General features: G+C 45.1%; 1 protein-coding gene across 4 annotated transcripts in view; it reads left to right on the top strand.

The window, feature by feature from the left end:
* LOC137420650 (cytidine deaminase) overlaps positions 1 to 14,655 on the top strand; it is a 75,753-nt gene that overhangs the window by 56,039 nt on the left and 5,059 nt on the right. For all 4 annotated transcript variants that reach the window (XM_078772466.1, XM_068105888.2, XM_078772464.1 and 1 more), the window contains exons 3-4: positions 1,838 to 1,949; positions 5,828 to 5,885. In XM_078772466.1, the coding sequence (XP_078628592.1) occupies positions 1,838 to 1,949; positions 5,828 to 5,885 (170 nt within the window). The remainder of the gene's footprint in view (positions 1 to 1,837; positions 1,950 to 5,827; positions 5,886 to 14,655) is intronic.

Genomic DNA, 14,655 nt, shown 5'->3' with positions numbered 1-14,655 from the left:
TCACTAGAAACTATGTGTGGTGGCCGAATCTTGATGCTGATATCGAACATCATGTTCAACATTGTTACCCCTGCCAGAGCACCCGGAATACACCTGCGAAAGCGCCACTGCATCCCTGGGAATGGCCCAGCGAACCATGGCATCGCCTACATCTCGATTATGCCGGGCCTATTAACGGCAGCACGATTCTAATAATTACGGACGCGCACACAAAATGGATTGATGCCTATGTGACGCGTGGTACTACGTCAGCCATTATCATCGAAAGACTCAGACGCTGTTTCGCCACTCATGGTCTGCCCAGGATGATCGTGAGTGATAACGGTTCGTGTTTTTCCAGTCCGAGTTTGCCGAGTTCACACGTCGGAACGGCATCAAACATAAGTTTGTCAGCCCACATCACCAGGCTTCAAATGGCTTGGCCGAACGATCCGTGGGAATCATCAAATCCGGATTGCAGAAATGTCAAGAGGGAACCCTGGAAACAAAGCTTTCTCGTCTCCTGTTCAAATACCGCATCACGCCACAATCAACAACCGGTGCAGCTCCGTCTGAGTTATTGATGAAACGACACGTGAGATCGACACTTGACAATCTCAAACCAGACATATCATCAAATGTTTATCAGAGCCAGCTTAATCAAAAGTTGGTGCACGATAAGACGTCCAACAGTCGATGTATCAACATTGGAGATCCGGTGTTTGCCCGAAATTTTGGTGCAGGTGTGACGTGGCTACCGGGGGACATCATCGAGAAGCCAGGTCCACTGTCCTGCGTGATTGGCCTGCAGGACAGCCGCGAAATTCGTCGACATCAGGACCACATAACCTACCGTCACTGTGAGTCGATAGAGCCTGCAGCATCGTCACAGTCAGGACAACAGTTCGACCCGCCACTGCCGGAGATCGTCGTGGCCGCTCCAGCCGGTTCGGATGCCCCGAAAACCTCTGCGAACGCTACACCCTTCGTGGAGACCAAAGGAATCACCTCGGACTCTGTATCCACTGGTACACCGCGACCCAAAGGAATCACCTCGGACTCTGTATCCACTGGTACACCGCGACCCAAAGGAATCACCTCGGACTCTGTATCCACTGGTACACCGCGACCCAAAGGAATCACCTCGGACTCTGTATCCACTGGTACACCGTGACGCTCAATGCGTGAGAGAAAAGCACCCGACCGGTTGAATCTTTGAAGATGTTTTTTTTCACGGTGACACATGTTCTATTTTCACGGTGACACATGTTCTATTTTCACGTATTTTCATTATTCTCATAATCGTTTGCACACATATTTTCACATGTTTTGGAAATGTTGCTTTTGAAATGTCAATTCTTGAAATCTAGCACGTATTGCTCTTGGTAATTTTGGACTTAAAGGGGAGGATGTCATGCATGAAGCTGCAAATATTCACCGTTGTATCCCTACACCGGGACCGCATTGTATCCTTACGCCCCAGCTCGGAGGGCGCTGCAGTTAATCGGGCCTGTATCGGCAGAGTGAATAAACGTGTGCTACAATCGATCGTAGTTTGTCGAGATACCTTACAAATTCAGTGGAGTGAGGCTTGCTGGGACCCATCCCCTTGTAACAGTTTGTGGGAAGAGGCTCAGGTCAGAGAGATGGAATTTAGGATTTTTGGAAACGGAACTTGTGCTTCGCAGCAGCGTTTTGTCTACCCAGTAAGGCATACCTTCTTCAACATCTATTAAATGTGTGCAAAATGACTGTTGCACTCTCCTGTGCAGTACTTCCTTTATCGTCAGGTCGGGAATGGTGCTGGCTGTATCCAATCTTTATAATCCTGTAACACTGTTAATTCTGTGTTGTGCAGGCTGTAATGTGGAAAACGCATGCAACTATCTGGGCCTGTGTGCAGAGCGGGTAGCTGTGAACAAAGCCGTGTCGGAAGGATATCACAACTTCAAAGCAATTGCTGTGTGCAGGTAATGCATTTAGAAACGAGCATCACACACAGCGGGTTAAAAAAAAACACTTTTACAACAACGAGGAACTCATTTGCAATGAATTTGGTGGCAGAAGAATCAAGAAACATGTATTGGTCAAATTCTGACACAACCTGTAAGGACTTCATTGAGCGTCATCTTATTCGATAATAACGATAAATTTCCACTCTTGGCAACTGAAGTGGCAGAAGGCAGATTCGTTTGTGGCACAAGTGAAGGAATGAATTGATACCTGATCAGGTGTGCATCCAAATAATATCTGAGGAACCTGATAAAAATTGCGGTGTTTAAAATGACAATCTGTTGTATGGCAAAACTGAAGAAAGGAGTAGAGCACAGGAAAAAGTAAAGGATGACAATATCTTAAGGACGGTCATCATCAGGTTCTTCCCTCAGTCTATTCATTTTCTTTGTTTATTTTCATTCCTTCACACCTGCGCACTATTCTGATGCTTTTAATAAATTAGGGACGCAATATTTGGAAGCAAGCACAGAATTGAGGCCTTTGGCCTTCCCATGAGAGCAGTCAACTGTGGTTCCATTTGAAGTGAGGGAAGGGATGCCGAGCAGAGGAATTTGGGTGCTGTTCAACACACTGTGGTGTCATCTGCAAAAAGGAAGAGAGGGTTTTCCAGAACATCGGAGAGGTCATTTATGTACACGGATGAGGAAAAGGATTGGGCACAAACACATTGCCTTGAGGAACTCCAGCCTCCACTGGGAGAGGGGCACAGAGGGTTTCATTGATGGCAACACATTAACTGCGTGAGTGGATGAAGTCAGAAATCCATGAATTAAGGTGGCCTTCTATGCCACAGGCAGAGTGGTAAGCAAAGCAGGACGCCAGACTTTGCCGAATGCCTGAGACATGTCCAGGGAGATAGTCTTCACATATATTTGAGATTGAGGGCCTACAACCATTGCTGAGAGAGGAGCAGAAGCATATCCAGAGTGCAGTGACTGGGATGTAATCCAAAATGATGGTCGGAGATCAGGCTGTTTGAAAACAACAAGGACTTGACATCAGAAGCAATGATGGATTCCATGACTTTGCTTGTAATATTGGAAGCAACGTCACTGGCTTATACTTGGTATTTCACAGGAATAACCTTTGCAGACTTCCATGCGGAGAGGAGATGACCAAAGGGGAATGTCAAACTGAATCGGGCAGACAGAGGTGAAGCAAGAACTGCACAGCAGGATTTATGAGCATGAGCACTGAAGTTACCTGGGCCCAATGCCAAAGCAGGGTCAAGGCCAGACAAAACTTCCTCCACCTTCTCAAGTAAGAAGGCCACAGAGTCCAGTCGACAGTGTGTCCATTGGGGGTAAGATTGGGGACGGAACGGAATGGGTTGGCTGCACAAGAGTTGGAGGCAAACAGAGTTTCGATATTCTACCTTATCTTTGGTGGAATCTGCAATGATGCAGACTGGGCATCGTTCATCTATCCAAGTTGTTTCCTTGGAAAATCAGAACTACTCAGTCTACAAGGCCTTTGCCCATCAATGGAGTGCTGATCTCTGCTATTTACTGGTGCTCCAGCTTCACATCTGTCTATATTGGATGCTGTGCAATCTAAAGCTTTGAAAACGATTGGAATCTCCTGTGACGAGGCTAAAGCACATGGTATGTTGCTTTCACATCACAAGCAGGTCAATTGGTGTTCCCTTTGTTTTCTACCGACTGTTCTCCAATATTGCTCCCTCTGCTCTCCCGGTCCTCCGGCCCTCCCTATCTCCTGCAACATGCACATGTTCTTACAGAAACCCCACCCTGGTTAAACTTCCAAAATCCAGGCTGACTGAATACCTCAACTCTCTTATTCATCCTTTCTCCCATTTTTGGAACCACCTTCAGCTGTTCTGTCTCAATCTTCCCTCCATGACTTCAAGCAAGTAATGTACCATCATATAATGTTACATCCAATTCTGACCCATTATGTTTATTACTCCCATCATCATCATCATCATCATCATCATCATCATCATCATCATCATCATCATCATCATTTCACGGCAGTGTCCATGCTTGCATGTGTAAGCCGTGATTCACCTTAGGACTGCTTCACCAAAAGGCATATTTGAGGCATGTTTTTTGTGGCCGGATGCCCTTCCTGACATAATCAGCTGTGGACCTAGCCTTTATCTAAAGAGACATACCCTGCATGGCAGCAGGGGGATTTGCAATCAGTTTCCTTCTCCTAGGTGGACTGCCTACCAAGGCTAAAGAGCTCCACTTACCCTGATTGGATTGGTGAGTGTCACAGCAAGTCCGCACAATGGAGGACCATGCACATTACACCTTTAGGGTACCAGCCTACCCTGAGATCCTCTAGACATTTAGGCAGTGCCCTCAAGAACACTGTTGCCATGGTGCACCACTTGGAGGTCGTCTTAAAGTCTTGGCAAGGGTAGAGGCTATGTATCGGAAGGAAGGGCTTACACACTCTGCCTTCTTTTTGCCCGCAGAGCTATCTGGTGGCCGTAGCTAAAAGCAACGAGCGGTAAACCACATCACACCCGAGTACAGCACGAGACCTGTACACCTGCCCTGTGGGGGAAACAAAAAAAACCCCCCCAAAAAAAACCACAAGCACCACAGACCATAATTGCGTCAACCATTAACCATAATTGCTATTTTTTTGTTTCCTATCATTCTCGCTCTCCTCTTTTCCTGTAACTTCATTCCCTTGATGCTTGTTCCTCTGCCAGTTCCACCTTGCTCTTCCATGAACCACACTGCTGTATTAAAAAAGACCTTTGCTGCAATGCCATGACTGGTTGTTGCCGATCTAACACTGGTTGCAACTGGCATGGTGATCGTTGAAATCACCACAGATGATAAACAGGGATTTATAGTGCGTGATTACGAGTTGATCCGCGTGAGAGGAAATAGAGGTATAATCGAGAGTATTCTTCATTGGATGGGAGGTATACCACATAGACAAAGGTTACATGGTTGCAGAGAGGTAAATGCAGCCAGAGGTGTCAACTTTGAGTTGACAATACTGCGGTTTGTTCAGTCACTTCATGTTTCGCACTTTGACTTCAATGTGGAATCGTTGGCACAGCTGGCACCCTGGTTCTTTGCATTCTACCACAGAAACTCTGCCCCGCTGGATACATGTACACATCCGAGATATGATTGCCTTGCCTGACAAGTGCCCAGATGTTTTCAGACATTTCTGTCTTGGTGCATTCATTTGGAATAAGACACCTCACACTTTTTGGCGTCAGGAAGGGCATCCGGCCATAAAAACATTGCCTCAAACAGGGAACCATGATTGTCATGGGGCCCGCAAGGCTAACCCTTGCTCTAGCGTGGAAAAATGGCCTTTAAAACGATCATTCATTCATATTCATTCACACCTTTTCAGCAATATCATGGGATCAATGGCTTGGAGTGGTTCGTGAGGACAATGGATATTGAACAATGGAGTTCTTAATGTGGAGAGCAACACCGCCTCCAGAACCAGGAAGGGGCCTTCCAAAGCTGACAAGTAAATAGCCGCGGAGAGACACAGAGGAATTGGAAACATCCCATGATAAACTTTTTTTGTGAAACGTACATTGTGCAGCGGAGCAGCAGCAGCAGCAGCAGCAGCGTGCTTTACCTGTATTCATAAATAGGTTTTATCAATCAAAGACCAAGAACGCCAAATAAACTACAATTGAAAGCAATTTTTTTTTATCACCAAAGATTGATTTGGACCTCTCTCTCCTGATTATGCATTGTAATTTTCTTCCTGTTTGATTTCCTGTTGCAAGTAAAATTGTTTGTTATGTTAGATTGTAATGAGTTTGAACTCATTGACAACACTGATGCTCGTTTTTTTTTTGTTTGTTTTTTTCCAGTGAAATGGTGGACAAGTACATTACACCATGTGGTGGCTGTCGTCAGGTCCTTCTGGAGGTTAATTTCACAACCACTCAATTGCAATTCTCACTATTACATGAAACTATGATTCTTTATTACAGTAACCGTCTGCCATGTTGGATGAACCAACAAGACCAACAAGACATATTCCAAGCAAAACCAAAACTTGGAATATGTATGTTTTTCGGAGCAGATGAAACTCTGTGGAAAGGGAAAGCTTGATGATAAGGATCTTGTTTTGTGGGCAGAATCCCATGCATTTCACCAGGAACAACCTCCAAAACCAATGACACGCATTGCCTTACTACCGTTGATCAGGGAGAAATCACATTCGGTGGCAATGATCACCCATGTCATGAAAACAAATAAGGCTGCCATTGAACTGTTGAATCCAGGATAAGTGCCAGTGTTAACATTCAACCACCCATTTTCTCCATCGCTCAGCAGGTACAGTGGAAGTACCAGAAATATTTGGTGAGGTCAAAAGGTCAAATATGTGGTCAAAGGTCAAACATGTGATAATCCCTGGCAGGCTAGACACAGAGATGGCTGCCTTTAAAACCATTGGCGACTTCATGGCTGGAAGTGGATGGACAAATGCAATAGTACAGGTTGACATCGCAAGTTAGGGAACGACAAACACCTTCCGACATGCATCTCATCTGACTATAACAAGACGACATGCACATCAAGTAACTGCTGCTTCGTTGTATAATTTACAGCAGAAGAACTATTCCCAGTGCAGGTCGTCAGACATTGACGACCACCACATGCCGAAGGACTTTATTTCCTGGTGCATCTTGAAATCGTCTCTGCGTCCAGAGTTTACTTCCCTGTCGATTGTTCTCGACTTTGACTTGACGATATTGCGGTTTGTTCAGTCACTTCATGTTTCGCACTTTGACTTCAATGTGGAATCGTTGGCACAGCTGGCACCCTGGTTCTTTGCATTCTACCACAGAAACTCTGCCCCGCTGGATACATGTACACATCCGAGATATGATTGCCTTGCCTGACAAGTGCCCAGATGTTTTCAGACATTTCTGTCTTGGTGCATTCATTTGGAATAAGACACCTCACACTTTTTGGCGTCAGGAAGGGCATCCGGCCATAAAAACATTGCCTCAAACAGGGAACCATGATTGTCATGGGGCCTGCAAGGCTAACCCCCGCTCTAGCGGGGAAAATGGCCTTTAAAACGATCATTCATTCATATTCATTCACACCTTTTCAGCAATATCATGGGATCGAGTGAACGTACTGGTGAGCCGTTGGCCTTGCTGAACATCCCGAGGCCCTGAAACGATGGATGGTTGCAGGTCCAGATATCTCGATAACAAGTGATGAATTTGAAGATAGCCTGCTTACGAAATAGATACTTGGAGATAAGCATCATGAACAGGTGTCAAGTGTGCAGGAGTCTCGTGATATGCACTCCCTTGTCTCTACGATAGAGGAGATGGGGGAATCCCTTTGACTAAGACAGTGAAGGGTTGCTCTCAATTCAGATGACATCATGCCTGCTCGTGTAATGAAAAGTGTATGTGACATGAAAACATTAGGCAAAGCCCAGTACAAAACCTACTGTACGTAAAGGGAGTGATTCAGCAAATGGGAAAATCAATCAACGATGCAATCTCCAGGAATAACCTTCCTCTATTCAGTCGGCCAAAGGAAAGTTTCATACAAAGATAAGGTGAAAGTATTGGAGCTGAAGAATGACTGTTCACTCTTTTCAAGGTAATGCATTGCCAGTCAAAGGAGAGACGGAGATCTTGAAGGCTTTTTCTGCCACAAAAAGGAACCGTCAACTACATCAATGTCAAAAGCGGGATGAGCGAGGCAAGGAGACCAGTCAGATCTTCGGGTCTGTCTTGAAAATACAACTGTGGTGTGCCATGCCCCATCATTTGATGCCAAAATATTTGATGGTGCAGCATTTGTTCATGTTATCTCCGTTGGAACATTGGGTTCATTAGAGAAGTACGGAAACGACACAGTTGTAGCATAAGTAACGTCACAGCCAGAAAGTACTTTGAGAGTAGACATAGTTTGAGACCGACATCAAAATGATACAGGGTAAATTAAGTCAGATGTTTGTTGTCCAAACGATCTGGGGCCATTGAAAACATCCCACCAAACACTGCTGCCTTTGAATAGCATGCAAAGAGGGCAGCCGATCAGGTAAGACAGGTTTGGGGACAGGCAGCAGTGTTGAAACCTATCTTTCGAGAACCGAGAGCCTGGGGATGGGAGAAAAGTGCACCGAGTAGTTGGAAACCGATGCGGTCAAAGCCGAAGGAGACCCAAGATGCCTGTTATAAACTACTATCCTGCAACTGCAAATCCACTTGCAAAGGAAATTGTGAATGTTTGCAAACAAAACCTAAAATGCACAGCACATTGCAAGGGTGCCGGACAATGTTACCAAGACTAGAGCTGCAAGTGTGTAGGCCAATGCTACCCAGACGAGAGCTGCAAATGTGTCGGACAATGCTACTAAGACGAGAGCTGCAAGTGTGTCGGACAATGCTACCCAGACTGGAGCTGCAAATGTGTCGGACAATGCTACCCAGACGAGAGCTGCAAATGTGTCGGACAATGCTACCCAGACTAGAGCTGCAAATGTGTCCGACAATGCTACCCAGACTAGAGCTGCAAATGTGTCGGACAATGCTACCCAGACTAGAGCTGCAAATGTGTCGGACAATGCTACCAAGACTACAGCTGCAAGTGTGTCGGGCAATACTACCAAGACTAGAGCTGCAAGTGTGTCGGACAATACTACCAAGACTAGAGATGCAAGTGTGTCGGCCAATGCTACCCAGACAAGAGCTGCAAATGTGTCCGACAATGCTACCCAGACTAGAGCTGCAAATGTGTCGGACAATGCTACCCAGACTAGAGCTGCAAATGTGTCGGACAATGCTACCAAGACTAGAGCTGCAAGTGTGTCGGACAATACTACCAAGACTAGAGATTCAAGTGTGTCGGACAATGCTACCCAGACTAGAGCTGCAAATGTGTCGGACAATGCTACCAAGACTAGAGCTGCAAGTGTGTCGGGCAATACTACCAAGACTAGAGCTGCAAGTGTGTCGGACAATACTACCAAGACTAGAGCTGCAAATGTGTCCGACAATGCTACCCAGACTAGAGCTGCAAATGTGTCGGACAATGCTACCCAGACTAGAGCTGCAAATGTGTCGGACAATGCTACCAAGACTAGAGCTGCAAGTGTGTCGGGCAATACTACCAAGACTAGAGCTGCAAGTGTGTCGGACAATACTACCAAGACTAGAGATGCAAGTGTGTCGGCCAATGCTACCCAGACAAGAGCTGCCAATGTCTCGGACAATCCTACCAAGATTAGAGCTGCAAGTGTGTCGGACAATGCTACCAAGACTAGAGCTGCAGGTGTGTCGGACAATGCTACTCAGACTTGAGCTGCAAGTGTGTCGGACAATGCTACCAAGACTAGAGCTGCAAGAGGTAAACATTCAAATTAAATCAAATTTCTCTCCTGATTTGGAGCGAATATAATAAGGACATTTGTGGCCATTTTGAAATCCAAGATGATTGTTGTACATTGAGGATGCTTGGAAATGATAGGCTTATTTGATTCCGTGATCCAGAAAATAGAGGTGTGGTAATTGAAATTACTTTTGCATCTTAAAAAGGAAGATATAAAGGAAAACAGGTACATTTGGTGGCATTATTGGAATCCAAGATGGCGGCCACCAGGGTCATTCCATGGGTGAATCTTATTCAGAAAATGAATCCAGGGGGTCGTACTACTTCCATGCCAAAAAGTATGCTTTCCCCAATAAATGAACGATAAGCTTCATTTGTTTTGATTAACAACTGGACTATTATGTTCATACAGCAGACAAACAGACTTTTTCAGTTTTATTGTATAGATTCACATTCCAATCGTATCCATTTTATTTCATAGATGCACGTATTTTACTGACGGAGACATATTTTTTTATAGTAGATACAGTACTTTATAGAGATGTATTTGTGTTCTTAAAACACTTAATTTACAGATGCACTCGCATTCTTAATCATATCGACATACTCACATTCTAACAGTACATACTTTTTAGACGTGCTGGCATTGTAATATTGCAAACTTTATGGAGGTACTTGGATGAAAAAAGGTACTGTGTAACACTAGCTAGCTACTACCAGGTGGCGTTTGTGGCCTACGTGAGCACATTATGTGCAGACAGATAGACAGACAGACAAATGGACCCTCTCCTATGTAAATAATAATAATAATAATAACAATAATAGAAAATGATGACAAAAATGGCAAATTATAATAGTAATAAACTAGCCGAAACCCGTGGAACATCCACGGAACGGAGGATGTGGTGTATGGATAGAGTGTACCATTATGGATGGCTTAGGGGATTTGCTTGTCCGAGTAAGAGTTAGGAAGAAACATGAGAATGAAGAGTGCGTATATGAACAACGATTGCCGACACCGGCACAAATGCATGCTCTGGATTGTCCACTAAGTGGACGACTTGCTTTCGCCTTCGCCTGTCCAATCAGTGGACGGCTTGCTTCGCCTTCACCCAGCAGACGCCAATACGATGGCGTCGTAAGATGGCGTCGTATCGGCAGTTAATCGGATGCTTTTGGGCCCCAACGTCGGCTAATTCAGATTTTTTCCAGTATGGCGGTACGTGATAAACAAAGAGCGCGGTTCGTAGATCGTAAATCCATTAGTGCCGTGGGCATCGGGTCACTGGGTGCGGCGTAAAAGGGATAACAAAGTCGAGTCCTTACGCTATTATTATATAGATGGTAATAATAATAAATTAAGACACGCACACACACACGACAACACCAGCGGAACATTTAGATGGGACAGACATAAGACATGTACACTTAGGTGGTCCAGAATAATATGAGAAAAAAATTGTAACAACTTTTAATGTTCTCACCATCCATAATTGTTCCTTTGGTCAGAAAAACACTCTGTGAAGTTTTAGGAATCTATTTTAATATTTAGAGGTCGCTCAACTGACTTGAAATTTCAGTATATATAGTCCATACACTGTGCAGGTGAAATTGACATATAACGCAATACACAAATTACACATACAGTACATGCAAATTCTAAACACATCTACCAGCTGGTTATTCAGTCTTTTCCAGTTCGGGTCTTCTTGTTGCTGTCAGGGAATGTTTTCCTGTGTTCCTGCACAACCTGCAGCAGGAACTGAAGTTGATCTTGATCATGTGTCAGCAGTCCACGGAACTCGTGAATTAGTGCAACTCCTCGTTCCACATGGTCATTTAACTCTTTCATGGCCTTCACAGTCTCACACACTGCTTTAAAATCGTCTCGGTCTTCCCAAGTCTCTGGGTCTGCTTCCAGAAAACTGTCAGGAAGGTCCATCTTTTCAAAAAGCATGCGGGATTTCTGTGTAACAAAGTCTTCCAAATCACTTTCCTGAATATTTCTCAGATCAACTTGGATGCGCTTCAGAGGATCTTCTTGTCCTTCATTCTCCAGTGCGAGGATCATTTGTTGTTTCACTGCTGCAGGCACATTCTTGTCAAAAAATGCAAGACCAATCAGGTCCTCTGATAAGTACCACAGATGGCCTGCTAGTTTCATGGTTGCTGCCTTCGAAATTGCTTGGTTTACATCTTTGTACTGCACCAGAGATTTTAGAAGAAGCAAATCACTGTTTGGGGCAGAAGCCGCAAGAGGAGCTGTCATCCATGCTCTGATGTAAATACGGATGGTGAAGATGGCAATGTCTCTCAGTCCTTTCTGCTCTTTGCTAGTGAGTTTGAAACCTTCTCCATTCAGAAAGTCTCCAAGGTAGAAAAATGTTTTCACACCTTCCAGCTTCACGCCGTCTCCAAGATCCAACTCAACATTTCCTCCATCTGCAGCTCCCTCTGTGCACACCTTACACTTGAATGTAGCTGCCACACTGGTTAATGACCCTCTCAAACCATGACATTTTTGATGAACCCACTCAGCGCACATTGTACATTGAATGGAGTTCACTCCGACACCTTTCCTGCACACAGCACACGGCCACTTCCCAGTTCTTTCCACCTCACTACATGCTTTACCACTTGCCATCACCTTCGTCTTTCCGATATTCACCTTCAAATAGGGCGTCTCATGTTGTTGGTGGCTCACGTTCAAGCCTGTTGTTGGCTTAGCGGTTATGGCGCTAGCTTGGGATCCTAGGATCCTGAGTTCGAATCCCGGTCTATCGCTGAATTAACACCAGGGTGGTTGACTCAGCCTGTCATCCTTCTGAGGTCGGCAAATTGAGTACCAGCTTGCTGGGATGAATGATCCGGTGTGTACCCCGATTTAGAATAGGTACACCGTATCCCTGCGCATCGTAAGAGGCGACCAAGGGTTGGCATCAGGAAGGGCATCCGGCCATAAAAACATTGCCTCAAACATGGCCCCATGAGGTCATAGGGCCTGCAAGGCCAACCCCCACTCTAGCGGAAAAATGGCATTAAAACGATCATTCATTCATTCATTCAAATCTTTTGTCTCCATACATTCCTTCCACTTGTTCATCTTCTCCTTCAGTCAATCCATACTCTCCGCAATCAACACCAGATCATCTGCATACAACTCCCACGGTCTGTCAATAAAAAGCGCGTCTGTCGTTCCTCTTCCTGGCATAAATCCAAACTGCATTTCGTCGATCTTCACTTTCTTCCTTAGCCTCCTCTCCAACACCCTTTCCAATACCACTTTTTTGCTCAACCACATCAGCCTCTACCAAACTCAGCCTCTCTTTTAATGCCTCCCTCACTGTCACCTCTTTCAACCTCCACACCTTCATTCTCGGTTGGTACTCTCCTCGCACCTTTCACCCTTATGTCGCAGACAACCAAGTGGTGCTGTGAAACACCCTCCTCCCCCGGCATCACCTTTGTGTCCCGGAGGTGCCCCCTATCTCCCCTACGCACCATCAGGTAGTCAACGGTTGTCGTCGACCCACCTGATGTGCATGTAACAAGCTTATTATCCTCTTTCTGGAACTTAGCGGGGCAGATATGTGAAACAATTGTTCAGATTGTGGTAAAAGCACCAAATTTCGTACAGTTCATCTTGAATACATATTAATCGACTTCAGATATAGTGCCAAGAAAAAAATCACCCTGGTGGCCATATTTGGCCAAAATCCAAAAAGGCCACCAGCCGAGCCGTGAATTTCTATTAAACCCGATATTTTCTTTAATATTCAAGATACAGACATGAATAAAACATCATTTTGTATGTTTTCAGACACAAGGAATCCAATTACAGCATTAATTCTTTCATAAAATTCATTTATTTCAACATAATGGGCTTTGTAGAGCTATGTAGAGTCTCGAAAACAGTGCACAGTCACCTTTAAGTGATGATAGGTGTGTTGCTTTAGATGAGACCTTTGGTGGTGGTCGGCTGAACAAAGGTATGTTGTTTCTCTTGATGGGATCCATTATAGGGGTTGTTCTCTCTAACATACGCTCTTTGACATATTGCTCATACTGCTGCTGGCCCAAATTCTCTATGGAGCGCACGTTATCCGCTATTTCTGAATCAACAATATCTCGGCTATCCAAGACCAGCAAGTCCCCGCTTTCGTCTGTGAATGGATTTCCCATGTCATCAATTACTTGAACGAGCGTCGTGACCTCTTTTGCAAAGGAGACTTGTGCGGACAGCGTATGCTCATGATGCTTAAGATTGTTCTTCGAAGTACTGCTCTTGAGGGCAACTGTTTCAAAGCCATGTACAACCCTAGCCAGTTCAGGACCTGCTACCATCCACCGTAGGAGTGCTCGCGGATTTTGCAGAAGACCAACCGCCCCACCATCACTCTTTACTACCGCATTATTTTGTTCGTGTGCATGATCTATGGCAAGAGCTGAGAATGGACGATTTGTTTTGTGCACCACAAAGTCACCTTGTTCAAACTGCCTCGCTACATCAGGAAGTCTGTCCTGCAGTGTAACCATGTCCCGAATATGAATGGGAATCCATCTGGAATAGTGTGTTTGATCAAGGGCAAAGAACCAGGGAGCCATTGCTTCTAGGGCTGCGACGTAGAGTGCGAAGTTCCCTTCACGAATAGACCTCACTTACACCAAAACGAGGAGCTCTAATCGTATAATTATCAGCCAGTACTGGAACTGTGGAGACATCTCAGCTTGTTTAAGGCACCACTTGTCAAAGGCCAATGGTTCTATTTCCTCACACATGTAGGTGTCGTAAGCTTTACGCATGAGGATTGACAATGCACCAGAAGTGACTTGATGGGCATGCCTCGTTCTTGTAACATGTGACGCCTTTAAAAATGAGTCAGCCGTCCCTGCTGTGGCAACGTTTGCTTGGGTTAGCGCATGTGTCCAGCCACTTCCGTCCAGCAACTTTCCAAGGACTCTCAAGATGTCCATCTCTGTGTGGAGTCCACCAAGCAGAATAACAAACTTTTCTTCTCCATACACATCTGGCCAGTTCCACTGGATCAGCTTTGCAATTGCAAACAGAGGCTGGTCCGCTGTTAACACTGGTACCTGACCAGAATTCAGAAGTTCAACCGCAGATTTTACAACATCCATTGCATGACGGATCATGGCGACAGACTTGGAATCGTCTGAGAACAACGGTAACAGTGATGTAATTGTGACATCAAAGTTTCTTGGACTTTCCAGTGTGTTTGCATGGAACGCACCCCACGATATTGGCTCATCTGTGCTCTGAAGCTCTTTGGTGATAAGGTCTTGGGTATTGTTCAGCCATTTAGTTTCACAA

This window comes from Myxine glutinosa, chromosome 2 (assembly GCF_964187855.1).
Source record: "Myxine glutinosa chromosome 2, kmMyxGlut1.1, whole genome shotgun sequence".
Lineage (NCBI taxonomy): Eukaryota > Metazoa > Chordata > Myxini > Myxiniformes > Myxinidae > Myxine > Myxine glutinosa.
Note: the sequence above shows the minus strand (reverse complement) of the source record. Positions and strands in the feature narration are given on the sequence as shown.